Genomic DNA, 23484 nt, shown 5'->3' with positions numbered 1-23484 from the left:
TCACTGTAACATCTGTAAAAATGTGAAGATCAGGAGTGCCTAACCTCATTATTCACCTGAAAATGGATTTCTGCCAAAAATCATTTTATGTTCACTTCAGAAATACAGAATACCTGTGATGGGTCATTTGGAGTTGTATTCCTCCCCAGTACATTTTGTTTCAGTGCAAATCCACTGTTTCTCATCTCTGCCATCAGCTCTGAAGGATGCATTGACGGACCTGTTTAAAAAGGGCACACATATCAATGCTTATTAACATTTGCCTCCATTTAGGTTTAGTTTCACAATGGGAATTTACTTGCTTCTTTGTTTAAAATAGCTTAGATAAATCAATTCAAATAATCTTCTGCTGCGCAAATGATTAGACATTATTCTGCAAAACAGCTGCTAGAGAGCAAAGAATACCAACTAGCAGCATTTATCCGCAACACAGCAGGAACACATTCTGCAAAACTTTCAGAAGCATTGTACAAGGGAATGGGCAAAATTAAATTGAAGCTAGTCGTAATAGGCACAAAACATTTCTTAAAATGTTTATTGTAATCTTGCAAAATTATTGAATGAACAAAACAAGCAAGCTGATTACGCAGGTGTCGTGTCCATTTCCAAACAACTTGAATTTCTATAATGGCTTTAATGTAAAATATATCCCAAGATGCTTCAAAAATAAAAATGTGATCAATGGTTATCAAACCTCAGAGGGAAAAATCAGGAGGGGTGAACGAAACCTGAACTTCTATCTTATGAACAAGAAAGACAACTAAAAAGGTGAAAAGGATTAGGAAGGGAATTCCAGAAACACTGGGGCAGTTTAAGGCTTGGCTGATAAAAGCAGGGCAGAGGCCAGGGTATAAACACACATTAACAAAAACAAATGCTTTGGGAGAAACCCCTCGCCCTCAAGTTATGATCTGAAATGTGTAAGGAAGTAGGTAATTTGTATGGTAGGTAGGATTTTGTAGACCAGGTCAGGATTTGTTGCCCACCCTCTCAAACAAGTGTTGCAAGTTGCATTCTTGAACTGGTGTAATCTGTTGCAAATAGAATCACAGTGCCATTGCGAGTTCCTCGATTTTGGTCTCACCACAGTGATCAAATAGCAATAATGTTCCAAGTCAGGATGGTGCATGGACTGCAGAAGAATTTACAGATTATGATTGTGTTCCCATGCATCCAATCCCCTTGACCTTCCGGGTACGAGGGATTGTATTTTGAGAATGTTGTCAAAGAAGCCTCAGTGAGTTGCTCCAGTGTATCTTGTATATAGTACACACTGCTGCCATTGTGTGCCAGTGCTGGAAGGAATGAATGTTCAAAGCATGCAAATCATGCCAAACAAGTTGTCTTCTTTGTTCTGACTGGTATCTACCTTCTTAAATATTGTTTTGAGCTGCAATCATTCAGGCAAGTAGAGAATATTTCATCATATTCTGAACTTGTGCCTTTTACATGATGGACAAACTATGAAGAGCCAGAAGGTGAATTCTCTGACCTGCTTTTATGGCCACAGTATGTATACGGATAGTCCAATTCAGTTTCTGGTCAATAGCAACCTCCAGAGTATTGACAGTGAGTACATATTAGTAAAGGTAATAACCAGGGAGGGACCAGTCGCAAGGGAACAGGTTAAGGCAGGGCTGAAAAAGAACATTTTCGTTTTCCTGGTATTCATTTGGGCAAGTTGTGAATCATCTAGGACTTGGTGTCAGATACCACAGCAATAAATGCGGAGTCAGTAGACAAGGGAGAAGGGGAACTGTGCTTTGTCTGCACATAGATGGGAACAAAGCCTGTGTTTGTGGCTGATGGCACTGAAGGATATAAGGACGTAAGGAATATAAAGCAGGAGCAGGAGAAGACAATACTGTTTGTCAGGTCTGTCCCATCATTCAATACGATCCAATTCCATCTCCCATATGTCCCAAAAGTCAAACTTTCTCAGCCAGTGGAAGTATGATGTAAAGAGCCTCAATATATTCGCTTATACTACAGGCGTGTCAAGGTTACTGACTCTACCCCACTGTCCCTAATCTAACACTTCTTCACTAGCCCCCAGTTTGTCCAGCATTGGCCTAACCAGATTCCCTGGTCAGCTCTCTGTTCTGAGCTTTCATTAGCTCCTGCACGGGATCCTCTGTAGTTCAGTTATTATGCCAACCCATTTTTCATATCCGATAATTGCATTATAACAGATCTCACTGTATAGTCAATAATGCAACATCCACAACCTCCTTCAGTATCTAAAAAGCTGAATAATGTGGATGCTGTAAAATAGAAACGGTGGGAATTCTCAGCAGCTTGTGGCAGCATTAAGTCCCTTCATAATCTTGAATATTTCAATGAGATCACCATTCTTCCATCCAAAGAATATAGTCCCAATGTACTCAGCAGTTAGACAAGGAAGAAAGGAAGTGCAAAGGATGGATCTTTCCTGGATTCCGCAGTTAACTGTGTAGGAGTGGAGAAATAAGTGGTTTATTGAAGGCACAATCTAAACAAGCAATACTGTAGGAAATAACTAGCAATGAAGAAAAAGCAGATCAAATCCCCACAGGAGTTAAACTGGATAGCCCAAAAAAGTGAGCAAGAATCATCTTCATGCTGTTTGTTTAGGAGAACATTGCGGTGTACAGCTAGCACCAACTGTGCTATTTGTTTCACACAGCAATGAGGTACTTAAAATCACTAACACATCTTGAAGGGGTGGTACTGGAGCGGGTGCAGGTGCGGGAGATGTGCAGGTAGCCAATTTCAGCTAGAAAGAAAAAAGTGAAAAATGACACATGAACAAGAACAAACATTAAGATTTTTGGATACTGCCCTGGAAGCTTCAGTTGAGGATAGTGAAAGGAGGAGGAGTAATGATTTCATAGGATTCAGAAACATGATCAAAAGGCAGTGGAAGCAGGCAGCTTGGAAGTCAATGCCGGCAGCAACACTCCGAATGTCGTGCCTTATGAAGGCCTGAAATGAATGTATCTTTAAAGGTCATATCACCTAGCTGCATCATTAGCATCGGTTCCTGCTCAATTCAACACATTATTACTCAGTAGCAATAATTTATCAGGATTTGTACCTTACACCCATATGGTCCACCTTACCCTCACACACTCAACATTGCTGCATGCATCATCTCTCAAAATGTACGTACACTGACAGCAATTCAACCATGACAGTTTTACCCAAACACATTGCATCACACACACTTACTTCACTCTCTTGTGTGGGAAAAGGTAATGCATTACTCAAGTAGCAGGAACAAAGTAGAGGGAGGAGACACAATTGCACGTTCTACTCCTACTTTCCCAGAAGAGATGTTGTTGATCCTTATTGAAACTTCTATTGCTAAAGATATGGCCAATGCACCAAAATCATTGAAGATGACAGCATTTTCACATTCTCAGACACTAGGAATGAGTGTGCTGCAAAGAAGAGAAGGGTCAAGAAAATCTTACTGGCCAGCTCACTGGAGGAAAAGGTCATAGATGAGATTTGCTGCTGAGGACTTCAATGGTGCTGACAACTGAAGACTGAAATACTTACATGACAAAGTGCTTGGTGCCTTAGGAAGCCTGCCAATATGGCTGTACTTTATACTTCATGATATTTAAGAGTCGAGCACTAACACTGCCGAGATTTCTGCACAGCTTTGAACACATCAACTGCAGCAAGAAGTGGGCAGCATTTGCACAATTGTGGCACAATCATGGTGTAGTGTCTGAGTCTGTTGTCTGATATCTAATGTCTGAGGTCTGAATGCAGTATGAGCAGCTTTTATCTGAATGTGACAGTGGAAACTCAGACTGCCATTATGCAAGGTCAGCTTTATGCCATACAAGCCAAGACTGCTGCCATCATAATTACATTAGCCAGCTTTAACTCAAGCCAGCAGGGTGCATAGAAGTCTAACAATCTGTCCTCAAACATATTACTAAGACTGCTGAGGCGTTGTCTCAGAGGAACAATACAGCACAAACATGCTGTCCTCTCCCAGAATGACAGGATTAGAGCCCCCAGTGTTGGCACTCAGCCTTGCTGTTGCCTGTCACCCAGCCAGCTGAAATGGCTGCCACCACTGCAGAGATAATGTAGTTTGAAACTGGTTCTTTCCAGGCTCGGAAATGCAACTTTAAGCAGCACTAAGTTCACCCATAGTTACCTCCAATAAAATTCAAGCCTTCCACCATCATGTTTCAGCCATTGATGTATTATGTAGGAGCAATAATTCAGGTAAAGGCACATGAAAGTTGGGCATCAAAGGAATGCACAAAAGGATATTTAGCTGATGTTTGCATTAAGCATGGCCTAATTTAATTTATAAATTGATTTGCAATAGTGGATTTTATGTTTTGCATTGTGGTCAAGAGATGAATGCATTGAGAGGGATTAGTGAATGGGGAACCTGGGGTTGCAGTTAATGAATCACACTTAAATTCGTTCTTCACTTGCTGCTTGAGCATAGAATTCCTAGTGTGGAAACAGGCAACAGCCCAACAAGTCCACACTGACCCTCAGAACATCCCACCCAGACTCATCCCTCTGTAGCCCACCTAATCTACACATCCCTGAACTATGTGCAATTTGATGTGGCCCAATCGAGTCACATGTAGGCCAGACCTGGTGAGGATGATAGATTTCAGTCTCTGAAAGACATTAGTGAGCCTGATGGGTGTTTTTGAGAATCGACAATGTTTCATGGTCATCAGTAGATTCTTGATTCCAGAAATTTTTTTCTTGAACTCAAATTCCCACCAACCGCTGTGGCGGGATTCAAACCCCAGAACATGAGCAGAGTTTCTAGATTAATTGTCCAGAACTAATACCACTAGGCCATTGCTTCGCCTTTAGCACAGAATATGTACATATATTTGCACACAGAATCAGGCCCGTCAGCCCAACATGTCTGTGCCAGCCCCAATGCCATTCTAAATGAATCCTATCTGCCTGCAAGTGGTCAGTACCCATCTATTCTCGGTCTGTTCATGTGCCTATCTAAACATCGCTTAAATTTTATTAACACATTTGCTTCTACCACCTGCTCTAGGAGGAGTTCCAGTCACCTTCCACCCTCTTGTGCAAAAAACATTCAAGTTTTCTGTAAATTTTTTCCCTCTTCCCTTTACAGAAAGGATGCTGTTAAACATGAGAGAGTGCAGCAAATATTTAGAAGGATGTTGCTGGGATTGGGGGGTTTGAGCTACGGTGGGGGGGGGAGGCTATTTCCCTGATGGGGGTGGTGTTGAGGCTTACAGAGGCTTATATAATCACAAGGTGCATGGATAGGATGAATAGGCAAGGCCTTTTTCCTAGGGTGGGAGAACCCAAAATTAGAGGGCACACGTTTAAGAGGACAGCGGAAAGATTTAAAAGGGAGTCAAGGGGAAATATTTTCATGCAGAGGGTGGTGCATGTATGGAACGAGCTGCGAGAGGAAGTGGTGGAGGTGGGTACAATTACAACATTTAAGAGGCATCTGGATGGGTATATGATTAGGGAAGCTTTAGAGGGATATTGACCAAATGCTGGCAATCTGGTTGGCACGATGAGAGGGACTGAAGAGCTTGTTTCCATGCTGTATGACTTTATGTCCCATTGTATTTGACATTTCCACGCTGGGAAAAAGACTAACTATCTACCCAATCCATGCCTCTCCTACTTTTATATACTTCTATCAGATTGCTCCTTAGCCTCCGATGCTCCAGGAAAAAAAAAAGCAAACAATCTAAATTTGTCCAACCTCTCCATAGAGCTAATACACTCCAATACAGGCAACATCTTGGTAAACCTCTGCTGTATCCTCTCCAAGGTCACCACTTCACAACCAATATATACTTTATTACAAACAACAGAAGTCCCAGTACTGACCCTTGCATAACACCACCAGTCTCAGACCTCCAGTCAGAAAAATATCCCCCCACAACTGCCCTCACTCTTCTATAACAAAGTTGATTTTGTCATTATTGATTCCATGGGACTTCATCCGAGGGATGTCGTCAAACGCTTTCATACAGTTCATGTGGACAACATCTACTGCCCTATCCTTAATCATCTTCAGCGCTTCTTCAAAAAGACTTAACCAAATTTGTGAGACAAGGCCTTTTTTAAAAATTCATCAATAGGACGTGGGCATCCTTGGTTGGGCCAGCATTTACGAACCGTCCCTAATTGCCCAGAAGGCAGTTAAGAGTCAATCATATTGCTGTGGGTCTGGAGTCACACAGTAAGTTGAGATAAGGATAGCATTAGTGAACCAGACAGGTTTGTGCTGACAATCAACAATGGTTTCATGGTCATCATTAGACTCTTATTTAAAGATTATTATTGAATTCAAATTCCACTATCTGCCATGGCAGGATTCAAACCCAGGTCCCCAGAATATTACCTGGGTCTCTGGATTAATAGTCTAGTGATAATACCACTACGCCATCACCTATTCTTTCCCTATATAAAGCTATGCTGACATCCTAATAAGTCTACTCTTCTTCAAATGCAGCTAAGTCCTGTCCCGAAGAATCTTCTCCAATATTTTCCCTTCCACTGATGTAAGTCTCACCAGCCTATCCCTGTTGTCCTTCTTGAACAAAGGAACAACATTGACTATTCTCCAGTGTTCTGGGACCTTACCTGTGGCTAAAGAGGATATAAAGGTCTCTGTCAAGGTCCCAGTAAACTCTTCTCTTGCCTCCTTCAGTACCCTAGGGACATGTCTATACAATGTTTTTCAAGACACCCGACACCACCTCCTTAATATGGATATATCCTAGGATACAATTTACCCCTCTCTAATCTTACCATCATCCATGCCTTTGTCTTGGTGAATACTTATGCAAAGGATTCATTAAAGGACCTCTCCTACTTCCTCTGTCTATAATGCATAAATTCTCTCCTTACTCCTTGAGATTCTCCTTAATTCAACATGCCAATAATATTTCATAGCCCCTTCTAACCCTCCTGATTTCTTGTTTGAGTTATTTGCTACCTCTTTTATACACAAGGGTCTTGTTTGATTTCAGTTTCCTAAATCTGACCTATGACTCCTTTTCATTTTTGACTACAAATGCACCACAAGAACCCCTTAGTTCTTCAGGGTACGTTTTTTTTCCCCCTAATCAACGTGTGCAGAGATGTTATTACACATCTCTGGAGCAGGTGGGCTTGAAGACAGGCTTTTTGGCTCATATTTAATGCATATTACCACTGCATCACAAGTGCCCCTTTGCTCCTTGGGGTATATATGTTATAATCAAACTGATCAGAGATGTTATTAAACATTGAGCAGGCCTTTGGCAGCGACACTACCACTGTACCACAACAGCTTTCCAGTAATGTCCTTGGCCAAACCACCTTCAGCTGCTTTCTAATCACCTCCCCCCATTATAATGTGAGAACTATGAATGTTTGCTCATGATTGTACAATATTCAGCACCATTCATGACTACTCAGATAATGAAGGGGGTCTATGTTCAAATGCAGCAAGACCTGGCAATATTAAAGCTTGGCCTGACATGTAGCAAGTAGCATCCGAGCCACACAAGTGCTGGTACTGATGGGAACGTACATAACGCTATTCAGATTACGGGCAGTCCTGAATTTACAAACACCCAACTTAATGAATGCTCATACTTATGACTGAGTTCCTGCACAGTGGTGCAGTATTAACTTAAAAGATCCGACATGTTAAGTTAGCTCAAACATAAGAATGGCTATTTTACATTGTAGTGTATTGTGTTTTGAATTTCATAAAAATCAACTTATAAATGTAGAGAAGGGAAACGCACTTGATAACAAGGGACTAACTGTAGTTGTGTACTTGGGTTACATCTATGTGATCCTGCTATCAAGGGTTATATTCTTTGGGACTAACACAAATAATGCAAGATGAAATACAAGGATGAGATGAGATTTGATGCATCATACGTACCTGCACCATCTGTGGCGACTGAACTTGCATTAATTCCAGAAAGACCAAACAGTGGACATTCGCGGTCTGTATTCACATGGCCCCACTTATGACATTTAATACATCTAACATTCCGTACCTAGATAGGAGATGCACATTACAATTTAAAAAGATAAGGGAGTTGGCCAAAAAATTTACTATCATATCTCGAGACAAAGTTTCCCAGCTTGAATATGCTTTTTCCAGATGAAACAACTATTTTGTCAAGCAAACACTGTGTGGGTACTTGGGATTGGAAGACAAACAGAGTGCTGGATAATTCAATAAGACTGACAGCATCTGTGGAGAGAAACAAAACTAACATGCAAGCTGATATTGGACACGAAACGTTAATTTGGCTTTCTCACTACAGATGCTACCAGACCTACTGAGTTTCTCCAGCACTTTTTGTTTTATCCAGTCAGGCAACAATATATCAGAACTAAAGATGATCTATTTAATAATACTCATTTAGATGGTGGAAGGAGAATTAGTATTCTGCATCATTTGGCCCTTGAAAGCCAACGTTACTTTGTTAAATAAACTTGCACTTTACATTGCAGCAAACTGGTAGATCAAGAGTGCGCACAGCAGACAATCTATATCACAAGATTAAAACTGGCTTGGTGCTTCATATTTGTAAAAGTGCAATTTCTTTTCCTATCCATTTTTGTAGGATGTGGGTATCGCTTGCTGGCCAGCATTTACTGCCCATCCCTAGTTGCCCTTGAGAAGGTGGTGGTGAGCTGCCTTTGTGAACTGCTGCAGTCCTCCTGCTGTGGGCTGACCCACAATGCTATGAGGGAGGGAATTCCAGGCTGTTGACTCAGCAACAGTGAAGGAACGGCAATGTATTTCCAAGTCAGGATGGTGAGTGGCTTGGAGGGGAACTTGAAGGTGGTGTTGTCTCAGATATCTACTGCCCTTTTCCTTCCAGATGGAAGTGGTCATGGCTATTTGAGGATCTTTGGTGAATTTATGCAGTGCATCTTGTAGACGGTACACATTGCTGCTACCGAGAGTTGGTGGTGGAGGGAGTGAACACTTGTGGATTCAGTGACAATCAAGCAGGTTACTTTGTCCTGGGGGTGTCAAGCTTCTTGAGTGTTGTTGGGGCTGCACTCATCCAGGCAAGTGGGGAGTATTCCATCTCACCCCTGGTTTGTGACTTGTGGGTGGTGGACAGGCTTTGGGGGGTCATGGGGTGGGTTACTTGCTGCATTATTCCTGGTGTGTGACCTGCTCTTGTGGCCACTGTGTTTATGTGGTGAGTGTAGTTGAGTTTCTGGTCAATGATAACCGACAGAATTTGATAGTGGGGGATTCAGTGATGGTAACACCATTGAATGTCAACGGGCAAGGATTAGATTGTCTCTTATTGGTGATGGTCAAAGCCTGGCATTTGTGTGGCACGAATGTTACTTGCCACTTGTCAGCCCAAGTGTGAATATTATCCAGATATTGTTGCATTTGGACGTGGGCTGCTTCAGTGTCTGAGGAGTTGTGAGTGGCCCTGAACATTGCGCAATCATCAGCGAACAACCCAACTTCTGACCTTATGATGGCACGAGAATCACTGATGAAGCAGCTCAAGATGGCTGGGTCTAGAACATTACCCTGAGGAACTCCTGCAGAGATGTCCTGGAGCTGAGATGCTTGATCTCCAATAGGCATTACCATCTTCCTATGTGTCAGGTATGACTCGAATCACCAAAGAGTTTACCCCTTGAAACCCACTGATTCCAGTTTTGCTAGGGCTCCTTGATGCCACACTTTGTCGAATGCAGCCTTGACATCAAGAGCTGTTACTCTTACCTCACCTCTGGAATTCAGCTCTTTTGACCATGTTTCAACCAAGGCTGTAACGAAGTCAGGAGCTAAATGGCCCTGGTGGAACCCAAACTGGGCATCACTGAGCAGGTTATTACTGAGCAGGTGCTGTGTGATGGCACTATTGATGACATCTTCTATCACTTTACTGATAATCGAGAGGAGACTGATGGGGCAGTAATCGGCCAGGTTGGATTTGTCCAGCTTTTTGTGTACAGTACATAATTGGGGGAAATTTTTCACATTGTCAGGTAGATACCAGTGTTGTAACTGTGCTGGAACAGCTTGGCTAAGGGAGCAGAAAGTTCTAGAGCACAAATCTTCAGCACAATTGCCGGAATGTTGTCAGGGCTCGTTGCTTTTATTTGGTGTCTCCTGCCGTTTCTTGCCAATACATTGAGTGAACGGAGTTGGCTGGAGACTGGTATCTGTAACGCTGGGGACTATTGGAGGAAGTAGAGATGAATCATCCACTTGGCACTTCCAGCTGAAGACTGCTTCAAAAGCTTCAGCCTTGTCTTGTGCACCGATACGCTGGGGTCTTCCATCATTGAGGATGGGGATATCCATGGATCCTCCTCCTCCAGTGAGTTGTTTAATTGTCCACTATGATTCACGACTTGAAGTGGCAGGACTGCAGAACTTAGGTCTGATCCACTGGTTGTGGGATCACTTAGCTCTGTCCATCACTTGCTGCTTATACTGTTTGGCATGCAAGCAGTCCCATTTGACACCTCATCTTCAGTCATGCCTGGTGCTGCTCCTGGCATGCCCTCCTGCATTCTCCACTGAACCAGGGATGATCCCCTGGCTTGATAGTAATGGTTGAATGGGAGATATGCTGGGCCATGAGATTACAGATTGTGCTGGACTACAATTCTGCTGCTGCTGATGGCCCACAGCACCTCATGGATGCTCAGTCTCACTTGCTAGATTTGTGCAAAGTCTGTCCCATTTAGCACAGTGATAGTGCCACACAACACAATGGAGGTTATTCTCAATGTGTAGGTGGGACTTCGTCTCCACACAAGCAGTGTGCGGTGGTCATTCTTATCGATACTGTCATGGACAGGTGCAGCTGCAGCTGGCAAGTTGGTAAGGATTAGGTCAAGTTTTCCCCTCTTGTTTGTTCCCTCACCACCTGCGGCAGACCCAGTCTAGCAGCTATGTCCTTTAGGACCTGACCAGCACGGCCAGTAATACTGCCGCCAAACCATTCTCGGTGGTGGACATTGAAATCCCCTATCCAGAGTACATTCTGTGTCCTTGACATCCTCAGTGCTTCCTCCAACTGTTGCTCAACATGGAGGAGTACCGATTCATCAGCTGAAGGAGGATGGCATGTGGTAATCAGCAGGACGTTTTCTTGCCCATTTTTAACCTGAAGCCATGAGGCTTCATGGGGTCCAGAGTCAACGTCCAGGACTCCCAGAGCAACTCCCTCCCACCTGGATACCACTGTGCTGCCACCTCTGCTGGGTCTGTCCTGTTGGTGGGACAGGACATATCCAGGGATGGCGACATCTGGGACATTGTGATAGACATAAACAATCTGGAGGAAGGTAGAGATGGTCTGATTAGCAAGTTTGCAAATGACACAAAGATTGGTGGGGTAGCAGATAGTGAAGGAGACTGTCAGATTATGCAGCAGAATAGAGATAAATTGGAGAGTTGGTCAGAGAAATGGCAGATGGAGTTCAATCCAGGCAACTGCAAGATGATGCATTTTGGAAGATCCAATTCAAGAGCAAACTATACTGAAAATGGAAAAGCCCTGGGAAAAATTGATGCACAGAGAGATCTGTGTGTTCAGGTCCACTGTACCCTGAAGGCAGCGACGCAGGTCGACAGTGGTCAAGAAAGCAATATGGCATGCTTTCATTCATCGGATGGGGCACTGAGTACAAGAATTGGCAGGTCGTGTTACAGTTGTATAGGACTTTGGTTCGACCACATTCGGAATCCTGCATACAGTTCTGGTTGGCACATTACCAAAGGGATGTGGACACTTTGGAGAGGGTGCAAAGGAGATTCACAATGATGTTGCCGGATATGGAGGGCGCTAGCTATGAAGAGAAGTTGAGTAGATTAGGATTATTTACATTAGAAAGACGGAGATTGATGGGGGGGGACCTGATTGAGGTCTACAAAATCATGAGGTATAGACAGGGTAGATAGCAAGAAGCTTTTCTGCCCCGAGAGTGGGGGACTCAATTACTAGGGGTCACTATTTCAAGGTGAGGGGGAAAAGTTTAAGGGAGATGTGTGTGGAAAGTTCTTTACACAGAGGGTGGTCGGTGCCTGGAATGCGTTGCCAGCGGAGGTGGTAGAGACTGGCACAATAGCATCATTTAAAATGTATCTAGACAGATACACGAATGGGCAGGGAGCAGAGGGATACTGATCCTTGGAAAATAGGCAACACGTTTAGGTAGAGGATCTGGATTGGCGCAGGCTTGGACAGCCAAAGGGCCTGTTCCCATGCTATAATCTTCTTTGTTCTTTGTTGTATTGTCTGTGAAGTATTATTCGTGAGTAAGACTATGTTGGACTGTTTCTCGACTAGTCCCAGTTTTGGCACTAGCCCCTAATGTGATGAGGACTTTGCAGGGTCGACAGGGCTGTTTCTGTTCCTTTTCCGGTGCCTAGATCAATGCGGAGTGATCTGTCTGGTTTTGTTTCATTGAGACTTTGTCGCAATTGATACAATTGAATGGCTTGCCAGGCCATTTCAGAAAGCATCTGACAGTCACCCATATTACCATGGTTTGGAGTTACATGCAGGCCAGACCAGGTGAAGGACATTAGTGAACCAGATGATATTTTTCTGACAATCGAAAATGAATTCATGGTCATCAGTAGAGTCTTAATCCCAGATTTTTTTAGTTGAGTTCAAATTACACCATCTGCTGTGGCAAGGTTCCAGCCTAGGTCTCCAGAACATAACATGGGTCTCTGGATTAATAGGCTAGTGATAATAACACCAGGACATCACCTTGCCCTAATTAAAAAGGTTGAATTGTATTGTGCTCCTGTCAGTTCTGATATAGAATCATTTTTGTTTAAAGAATTCTGAACTTTATTTACAATAAACTCAATTTCTTTTCTTTAAAATTAGATTTTTTTGCATTTATTTGCTGAAAATGAGGCATTTCTTTGCTTGGACTCACGAAGTTTACTCTCAATTTCCCTCATCATGTACTACCTCGACTGTTATAATGCATTCTGATCCAAATATTGATGTTGACATCATCTAACCTCTAAAAATACATTTAGTAAATGAGTGCAGATTTTTGCAGCGCTTATAGGAATTGTTCTACAGTCTCTCAGAAATGGATGGTAAGTTTAATAGTAGCAATACTGCAGATGCCAGAAATAAATAAAAACAACAAAGTGTTAGAAACGCTCTGCAGGTTTGAAGAATTTGTGGAGGGACTGTTTCAGGTTAATGAATTTTCATGGATCTTAACTAAGTTAGAAGCAAAAGGTTTTAAAGCAGTGAAACGTAGGGCAGGTAGAATAGGACCAATAAAGAAAGACCTGAGATTAAGGAATACTAAGATTAAATTGTAAAAGGAAATGCCTAGCTCAAAAGGAAGTGACAGAAGAGGAAAATAAAAATTGTGTCTAGAGGTGGTGTGCCTGTCAGAACGAATAGCTGCCAACCAAAACCATCCTACTTTTCACTGCTTTAAAACCGATTATATTTCTAACTTTGCCCCAAAACAAGACAGTAAAACCAAAACCTGTGAAGCAAATAAAACAAAATGGAGGCAGAGATCATGGTCTGAAATGGTTCAACTCAGTGTTGAGTCAAGATGGCTGCAAAGTGGCCAGTTAAAGGAGGTGGTGCTGCTCCTCAGCTTACATAGAGCTTCAGTGGAACACTGTAGGAGGCTGAGAATGGAGCTATCAGGATGGGAGCAAGTGGAGAGTTAAAATAACAAGTGACTAGAAGACTGAGGTTTGTTTATAGTCTGAACAGAAATATTTGGCAGTGATCTATCAGCCTTGGTTTATTTTCTGTAACGTAGAACGAGCGATATTGTGAGCTGTGAATAAAGCTTAATAAATCAAAAGAAATACACTTAAATCATTGTTTCATCTACGATGTGTGTTTGACATTTTGGGCTCTGAAGAGGTATTAGGGCAGGTGTGGATATTGTAACATTGGTTCCTTCAAAATTCCTTCAGCAGGCAAGTGAAAAGTGTCTTTAGTGGTGGTATCTTACTGGAGGTGGACATTAGATACAGAGGCTAGTGAAGCAGAAGGCAAGAGACATCTATTGTGGATCTGGGAGAGAGGTAACAAGTGCAAGAAATGGACCAGACATGGTTGAGGGTCTAGGTGAACATGGTTCAAGGGAAATCCTCTGTGAAAAAAGGAACACGTACCAAAGTCCTGATAAGCAAGATTGTGTTTTCAGATTGGATGCATCAGATAAACTGTAGGAAGCTGTTTTTATGGCCAAGAGCAAGTCATACACACCTGGATTCCAAAAGGTTGGTCTCTAATGTTCATGTCATCCTTGGCATATCTGGTATCAATAAAAAAAAAGTATCATTTAACATATTCTTCTCTGGTTTCATAGTACTCAATTGTCGTAATCTTCTACTTAGTTTTACAAGAGGTCCTGGGATACCTTTTTGTGGCAGAGAGATGAAATCACATATGGCAAATGGTGGGTCCTCAACACAATATCAGGAAAAGTAAAAACAATCGAGATACAAGTTGCAATTGTTTAATCAAGAACAGGTCCTAAGTGACCTGTTCTTCTGGAGCAACTTCTCTTTTAAACAAAACAGTGATGACCAATTTGCTTATTTTTGTTGATGTTCAAATCTGATATTTTGGCTGGTGTTGAAAGGTGATGCTGCAAAGATTTGTAAAAAAGCATAAGAAAGAAAATGGGAAACTGTAGGGCAGTCAGCCTAACATTTAGTAGTAAGCAAAATGCTACAATCTGAGGTGTGGTAACAGGGCACATACAAAATTATAGCATGATTAAACAGGTTTAACAGGAATTTAAGAAATAGAAATAGTTTGACAAATCCTTTTTCTGGACGTAACTAGTAGGATTGATAAAGGGGAAAAACAGTGGATGCATTGTATTTTGCACATAAAAGGGTATTGCATAAATTACGACTCAGGATTGAGGGTAACTGGATTAGTATGGTTGTGGATTGGTTAATGGGCAGAAAACAGTATGCATAAGTGGTACATGCTGCAAGTTGGCACGCTGTAACTAAAAAGGATATTGGAAGAAACAATACTTGAATTTCAGCTACTAACCATCTATATGAGTATCATAGAGGAGTGGAATGTGTGCATCGTTTCCAAATTTGCTGATGACAGAGTTAGGTGGGAAAGCAAGCAGTGAAAAGTTTGCACATACAGATGCGGACATTTTGGGCAAGAACATCACTAATGTTCAATGTGACAAAGTTTCTACTTAGAGTAGGAATAAAAAAGGGAATTTTTTGAATGGTGAGAGGCTGAGAAATGTTAAGATTCAGAGGGAGCTAGGAGTCCTTGCAAATGAATCAGAGAAAGTTTAACTTAAGCAAGATATTAGAAAGGAGAATGGTATATTGACATTTGTTATAAAGAGATTCGAGTATCCGAGTAAAGGAGGTGTCTACAGTTGTGCAGGATATTGCTAGGTCAGACAGAAGTGCTTTGTGTACTACTGGTCCCCTTGACCAAAGAAGCCCGACAGGATGTGCACAAAGTCTCACTGGACTTGCTCCTGAGATGAAGTGATTGTCCTGAGGAGAGATTGAGTTGGCTGGGCCTTTTTCCTGGGATTTTGAAGGAAGGGAGATAATGTAATAGAAAATTACAATCAAGACAGATAAAGGATAAATGATTTCTGGATTATGTTCTCCAAAATGCTGGCATCAGGAGTATGGTATTAGGCAGTACAAAACATGGGGATATTGTAAAAAGAGAGAAGTGCAGGGATGTCTGCAGATACAGCAAAGGAAAACAGGGTCCATGAGCTGTGAGCTACAAGTTGAGGAAGCTGTTCAATAGGCAAACATACACAGTCATGGATAAACAACAGGAGAGTGGGATCAATAGTATCTTTTAAAAAGAGATGGCAGGCAAAAAGGACCAAATGGCCTCTTTCTGTGCTGTATGATTTTTTGTGTTGCTCATTAGTAGGTAGTGACTCAGAGGAAGGTGGTCCTGAGCAACGTTGAGGCCCTGTGGAACAAAAGACTGTCCAAGATATGGAGAAGCAGGTAGACAAACACAACAGCAGTGTGCTAACACTGAAGAATTCTGTGGTAAGGGATAACAAGCTTTTGTTTTACACAGTCACAATTAGTGGTCCCAAATGGTATATTGCCTATTTGGTCAGGATAAAATAAATGGGAACACTACTGGAAAGGAAGGAGACCAGCCAAGTATTGTGGTTCTTACTGGAAACAAATTTCACAGACAAAAGTATATTTGAGGTCTTGTGGAGGGAGTTTAAGGCCACAAGGTAGAAATCGCTACCTGTTTCCCATGACATAAATACTCCATTGAAGAGATAAAGATCAGAAAAACAATGCATGACTGCAGGTTTAGTGTAGGATGCAAGGCTCACACTCCTAGGATATTGGAAAAAACAACAGAACAAGGAGGAATAACCTTCACCTGAACTAAAATGGCATACAGTACTCTTGTTGGGAGGATAAGTAGAGCAGGATTTAAACTATTACAGCTCTGGGAAATCATCCAAACATATAAGCATTATAAGATCACAAAATAAATATATTAAATGCAAGTTCAAAGTATGGAATTCTACAAACAAAGGTAGCTGATAAAATTAGGAACTCATTCAAGAAAGGAGAGAGACATAAAATAGGAAACCATAGACCAGTTAGTTTAACATCTCTTGTTGGGAAATTGTTAGAATCTATTATTATTAAAGGAAGCAATAATAGGACATTTGGAAAGTCAAAATATAATCCATCAAAGTCAGCATGTCATCAAGAAGGGTAAATTGTGTTTAACTAATTTGTTAGAGTTCTTCAAACATGTAACAAGCAAAGTGGATAATGGGGATTCTGTAGGTGTAGTATATCTGGAGTTCCAGAAGGCATTTGATAATGTTTTGCACAAAAGGTAATACATAAGATTACATGGTAATTTATTAATTTGGATAGGGGCTAACCATCAGAAAGCAGAAAAAGTCAAGATAAATAGGTCTTTTGCTGGTTGGTAAGATGCAATTAGTGGGGTATCACATCATTCTGTACTTGGGTCCCCAACTACTTACAATCTATATTAATAACTTGGATGCACAGAAAGAACATACTACAGCAAAAGTTTCAGATGACACTAAAATAGATGGGGAATTAAGTTGCAATGAAGATAAAAGATATTTACAGATAGATATTGATAGGTTTGTGAGTTTTAAGAAGATTTGTAGCTCAGGTTGAGTTTCTGGATGTGAGTTTGCTCGCTGAGCTGGAAGGTTCGTTCCCAGACAATCCGTCACCATTCTAGGTAACATCATCAGTGAGCCTCCGATGAAGCGCTGGTGTTATGTCCCGCTTTCTATTTATCGGTTTCGGTTTCCTTGGGCTGGTGATGTCATTTCCTGCGTTGTGATGTCACTTCCTGTTCTTTTTCTCAGAGGATGGTAGATTGGCTCCAAATCAATGTGTTTGTTGATGGAGTTCCGGTTGGAATGCCATGCTTCTAGGAATTCTCGTGCATGTCTCTGTTTGGCTTGTCCTAGGATGGATGTGTTGTCCCAATCAAAGTGGTGTCCTTCCTCATCTGTATTTAAGGATATTAGTGATAGTGGGTCATGTCATTTTGTGGCTAGTTGATGTTCAAGTATCCTGGTGGCTAGCTTTCTGCCTGTTTGTCCAACGTAGTGTTTGTCACAGTTCTTGCAAGGTATTTTGTAGATGACGTTTGTTTTGCTTGTTGTCTGTATAGGGTCTTTTAAGTTCATTAGCTGCTGTTTTAGTGTGTTGGTGGGTTTGTGGGCTACCATGATGCCAAGAGGTCTGAGTAGTCTGGCAGTCATTTCGGAAATGTCTTTGATGTAGGGGAGAGCGGTTATGGTTTCTGAGCCCGTTTTGTCTGTTTGTTTGGGTTTGTTGCTGAGAAATCGGCTGACTGTGTTCATTGGGTACCCGTTCTTTTTGAATATGCTGTATAGGTGATTTTCTTCTGCTCTTCGTAGTTCCTCTGTGCTGCAGTGTGTGGTGGCTCGTTGGAATAATGTTCTAATGCAGCTTTGTTTGTGGGTGTTGGGATGGTTGCTCCAGTAGTTCAGTATTTGGCCCAAATGTAGGACAAAATAGAACAAGAGGTCACAGCTTTAGGATAAGGGATAGCAGAATATGAACTTGTCTCAAAGGATCATGAATTCATGGATTTCATTAATCCAGAATGCGGTGGATGCCGGGACATTGAGTAAATTTAAGGAAAGATTCTTAGTAATTGGTTGAAAGTTATGGGGAGCAGACAGGAAAGTGGAGTTAAGGCCAAGATGAGATCAGCCATGATTGTATTGAATGATGGAGCTTGTTCATGAGGCTCAATGCCTACTCCTGCTCTTAGTTCCATGCTCTTACATGAGGATATAAATAAAGCGTAGTCGAGTATTTAAAGGGAAGTTGAAGATGAAAAAGGGATTAGTAAAAGACCAACAGATGTGAAAATGGAATAGTTTTTTATTAGTTTATAACTAGTACTTTTAAACAGAGCAGTTAGGAACTTTCAGAAGTAAAGGAGAGAGTCTAATTATGTATGATGTAGGCACACTGAATTTTTGATTTTCTTTTATACAAATGACGATAGAAGTGATAACATAGGTGCATTGCAAGAAAAAGAAGAATTGTTATAAGTAATTGTTGGTAAAGAATATTCCTGAAAAAACTAAACACAAATTACCCCGATAACATGTGTCCAAGGTATATTTGAAGGACATCAGAGATGAGATAGCAGAGGCTCTAACCAAAATATCCTGGAGTAGCCAATGTAAAACATTTTCATTTAAGATGAGCTGGATAATTGTAAATTTGATGTCATCAGTACTGGGCAAACTCTTGAGAGTTCATAATTTAAGCTAAACTAGTAAATATTCAGAAATGTTTGGTTTATTTTCCAAGATAGAAATTAATACACTTGTTTATTGTCTGCCTATATATCTTTAAAGTAGAGGGATGTCAGCAGTTGCCATGACTACTTACTTTTCTCGAGGTGCAACCTTCTGCCATTCAAACTTGTATTCAGTCTCTCCTTCTTCTGTCTGCAACAACACTTTAGCTATGATTATATGTTAAATCAAAAAAACCTCTTCAAATTTCCAAACATTTATCTTAAATGGAGACATTTATAATCTAATCTTACCTCTTTGCTCTCTTTGTTGCGAGTCAATTTAGAAAAAAAAGGAAACTGTGTTAGTTGCTATATACGTCAATACAGAATATTAAAACAAAGAATGATAATGAAAATTCAATACATGCAGCTGGTCTAAATACACTTGTTAAAGAATCTTACCACTTTTTACTCCTGGAGGTGCCTCATACATAAAGTTAAGCCCATTCTTCACACGTTCATCTCCCATAAGTAACCTTAAAAAGATGCCAGTTTTCCATTTATTAAGGAATTTAATCTTTAAAACACAGTATTGTTTCTTTATGTCTTTTTTTACATCTGCGCTCATTTTAAAAAGGTATCCATTTGTTTAAGAGAATATGTATTTGCAAACAAACTTATATAACTCAAGTAGTTCTAGAAGTGTCTAGAACAAGTGAAATATTAAATACAACTAGCAGGAAAAAGACAAAGCAATGTGCTTATTTCAAAGGAAAGCAGGAAATGAAGGCTTGAGGGCATAAATGAAAATTAGTGAAATGTAAAATTAGAGCAGTTATCAGGAACACCATCTTTGTTCAAGCAAGATAGCAAAAACAAAAATTTGGGAAATATTCTAAATACAGTTTCTCATCAAAATGGGAAAGTCAGGGTACAGATGAATGAGCTTTGATGGACTAAATTGGCTCTCCATTTTCTTGATTTTTCTTCTACCTACCTACCATATTGGATTACTGATTTTTGATCGCAACGTTCAGTTAAGATTGTATCATATAATTTGCCAAACTACAAGATGCCATTTGTTCAACATTTCATTCCCAAATTATTACATGTTCCAATTTCTGGACAGCTAGAGACCAGATGTACTCTGAAAGATGCATGCCTGAACCCTTCCAGAAGTCCTGAGGCACTGACTTTGTGGTAATTGCCAGGAAGCTCAAACAACTGAGTGATGAAATCCTCAAATCCTCCAATGAAAACATGAAATCCTCCAAAAACACAACACAGAATTAGAATCTGAAGCAGCAGAGGGCGCCGAATCACATACCTAAAGAGTTAACCAGGGAAAAGTTGGGGGAATTAAAAAGCTGGTTTATGATAAAGCTAACCCCACAATCACTGGATTGAAACCCATCAGCCCAAACAGTGAAAAGTGAGCCAAGCCTCTGCAACACTAGCAGACACCAGACTTGCTGCATACAGACCAGGCTGGAGACTCATCTTCTCCTCCTCCACCACCACACCTCCTCATCCAATTGTGGACCTAACTGCCGCCTGTCTCCCAACTAGTTCCAGATAAAGCCTCAACTCTAACATCCACCCCTCCACCTCTGGGCCTGACCCCCTCCCCCCATCCCCAGCAGGTTAGATCCAGACCCTCTTCCCCCATCTTCCTCTCATCCTGACCAAACTCTCCTATCCACCTCTAGACCTAATGCAGACAAAACTATCTACCCTCTCCGAGGACCTGACCCAATCCGCTCCCCCCTCCAAACTAAGACAAACCACAACTACCCCACCCCACCCCACTCTGGACACCCAAGATCACTCCCCAACCTGATGCACCTCGTTTCTGACTGACCCTACTACATTAGCCATTCTACTAGCCTACCTATCCTGCTTCCTCACCTAGTTATCTCAATTCAATATTTTTATGCACTTTATGGACTCAAACTCAAGTTGTTCAAATATTCCACAGCTGTTAATAAACGAATGAACTTACCAGAATACAGCAGATACTGCTGTTAAAATTAGGGCATGGCTTGGCTTCCCCTGGCTCTTCTACACTACAAGGATTCAGCTGGATTGAAGGTATGGTGTGTGCATTTCCGAGGCATCCAACATCAGGGACTGGACCCAGAAATGTTAGTGACGTACAAAGGGTGATAAAGTAGGTGTTATTGTAGCAATGTGATCACGAATGCTGCTGGTTGAAGATCAGACCGTTACATCAATATCTACTTGGAGCAGCGTTGTTTGCTTCCAAAGGAATCTCGTTGTGTCACACACAAGTATAGGTCCCAGAGTTATGCTCCCAAATAGACAGGAAGTAACCATGCAAAAGCAGATTCAAGGTGAGGCAAATGCAGGATGGACAGTTACTTTACATAAATCAAATTGCTGGATTATTTTACAGCTATCTCTGGACACTGAAGAGCAATCTAGCACTTTTGAGTTGACAAATTACTTTGATTTCCATTAGTCTTTGAAAATGAAAATTTTACAAACTTTTAAGCAGACAGTAACAGAATCTTGACTGCCTAGAGTTAAGGTTCAGCATGATGCTAAATCCCCCAAAAAATGCGAATGCGTCAAAAACCCAACATAACCTTTCACTTCTGACCTTTACAAGGGTGCATTCTGAGGCATGCATGAAACCCGCTGGCAGATGTTAGGTCAGCATTTTAAATATCTTATTAACGCAGCCTTTAAACCAGAATTCTGGCTCTAACAACTGGTCCACTAATTTTGTGAGCCATATGAACGTGTCAGATTCTGCAAGATTAACTGCAGCAGTGGTAGCAACACCAGCAGCTACTTCTGCCACAATCATATTCTTCTGCAGAGGGGTAAGTCCCACTAAAATTCCAACCTAGAAGTCAGCAGCCAGCCAAATTCAAGGTTCAATTTTGGGGCTTGTACCTAACAAGGCCTCTCTGACCCATGTTCCTGAAGTACAAATAGCAGAAATTACAACAGAAACTATTTTCCATTTTGCTTATGTTTATCAGATACAAAAACACACATTTCCATGATTTTTCAAAATTCATTGTGGGATGTGGCTGCCATTGCCTGTCCCTAGATGCCCTCGACAAGGTGATGGTAAGTTTCCTTCTTGAACCACTGCAGTTCACGTACTGTAGATTGACCAGCAGTGCCCTTAGGGAGGAAATTCTAAATAAAACATCCGTGAAGCTTGATAGACATGTACCTCAATTGTAGAGATAGAAATATATCTGAGTTTGTTTTTTTTCTGACGAAATCTGTGGTAAAGCTTTCATTTTTTAAAAGAAAGATCCCAGTTGAAAAACGTAAACTGGATTGGGAAATTGAGTTTCTTTTGCGACTGGGAAAATAACACGTGGAAAGCAAAACTTTTGGCTGAGACTATGGATTAGGAGTCAGAGCCATTTGAGCTTAGTAGAAATTGCCAGTACAGGTGGTGCAATGTAGGTAAGTTGGAAAAAGAACAAAGTTTAGATCCAGAAGCTCAGACGAAGCAAATACATGTTGCTGAAGCTGTTTCTATTACTTGAAGATAACACTGATGGGTTTAGGTTCCGAAAACGTGTACCACTTTTGATGAAGAGTGTTGGCTGAGTACTGCTGATGGCTAAGAAATTAGGCCAACTTTTAGGAGAAGGAGCTGAAATTCTTGTGAGGGAGTCAGAATTTTGAAGGACCGCGTGACTGTGAATGATGGCATATACGGTAAATGAGCTGTCAAGTCAACTTGTAAGATTTGCCTTAATCGTATCGGCCTTTTAAAGTGCAATATATAATTTGAGTACAATTTGCCTTTTCATTCAAGTTTAACTTATTTTGATTGGCATTTCAGAGTGTAGGTAATGAAAGAAAATAATTAATATTTGCTGTGTTTGATTCTTGTATTGTAATAATTCTTCGGATTTAAACTTTAAAATCTTGTGACTTTTTAAAAATAAAAACTTAGGATTTCAAGTGTCTTCCACTTCAAAAGTAAGCTACTGGTCTTGACTGTGATCTGGACTTAGACTTTCTGGTCTGAATTTTCCATCCCCATCTTTCCCAGATCATCCATAGAAAATCAGCTGAATTAAGGGAATTAAGCAGGGAGCGGAGGGTGGGAAGGAAGCATGGTAAAGATTGTAGATAAAAAGAAAAGTGAAAAGCCTAGGCTTCATAGTGCAAATTAGTAATTTGGGTTAACTCTTCAGAGATGAAAAACAATTAAATGGATATAAATTCAAACCTGTTATCATATACTTCTTGTTCTTTTACATATTGTTGCATTAGTTCTTCTTGTTTCTTTTTCTCATACGAAATTTTTTGTTCTGCCATCCATACCTGAAAAAAGATACATATAAACTCATACTTTTACACACTCAACATTGCTTAACACCATATTTATCAGAACAGAAAAGGTCTAAACTGTTTTCTCAAGTGGCTGTAAACAATATCTCAGACTATTAAAGGGAAAACTCCTAGTGTCCTGTCAAGCTATATCTCTCAAACAACATCACCAAAATATAAATAATAACTAGTAATTTATTTTGTGAGCCCTCGCAATACGTAAATTGTTGTATTCCCCTATGGTCTAACTGGGACTACACACCAAAACAGTTTGGAATGCCCTAAGGTTGTGAATACCATATATAATGGAACGTTTTTATGTTACTAC

The 23484-nt window shown here is 40.9% G+C and overlaps 1 protein-coding gene across 1 annotated transcript in view; it reads right to left on the bottom strand.

Moving 5' to 3' along the window:
- Positions 1–23484, bottom strand: part of cir1 (corepressor interacting with RBPJ, CIR1) — a 44446-nt gene that overhangs the window by 17554 nt on the left and 3408 nt on the right. The window contains exons 2-8 of the mRNA XM_048534357.2: positions 23056–23150; positions 19287–19360; positions 19137–19147; positions 18977–19035; positions 14259–14307; positions 7922–8039; positions 114–220 (exon numbers count right to left, since the gene is read on the bottom strand). Coding sequence (XP_048390314.1) covers positions 114–220; positions 7922–8039; positions 14259–14307; positions 18977–19035; positions 19137–19147; positions 19287–19360; positions 23056–23150 — 513 coding nt within the window. The remainder of the gene's footprint in view (positions 1–113; positions 221–7921; positions 8040–14258; positions 14308–18976; positions 19036–19136; positions 19148–19286; positions 19361–23055; positions 23151–23484) is intronic.

Source organism: Stegostoma tigrinum, chromosome 7, assembly GCF_030684315.1.
Source record: "Stegostoma tigrinum isolate sSteTig4 chromosome 7, sSteTig4.hap1, whole genome shotgun sequence".
NCBI classification, from domain to species: Eukaryota; Metazoa; Chordata; class Chondrichthyes; order Orectolobiformes; family Stegostomatidae; genus Stegostoma; species Stegostoma tigrinum.
Note: the sequence above shows the minus strand (reverse complement) of the source record. Positions and strands in the feature narration are given on the sequence as shown.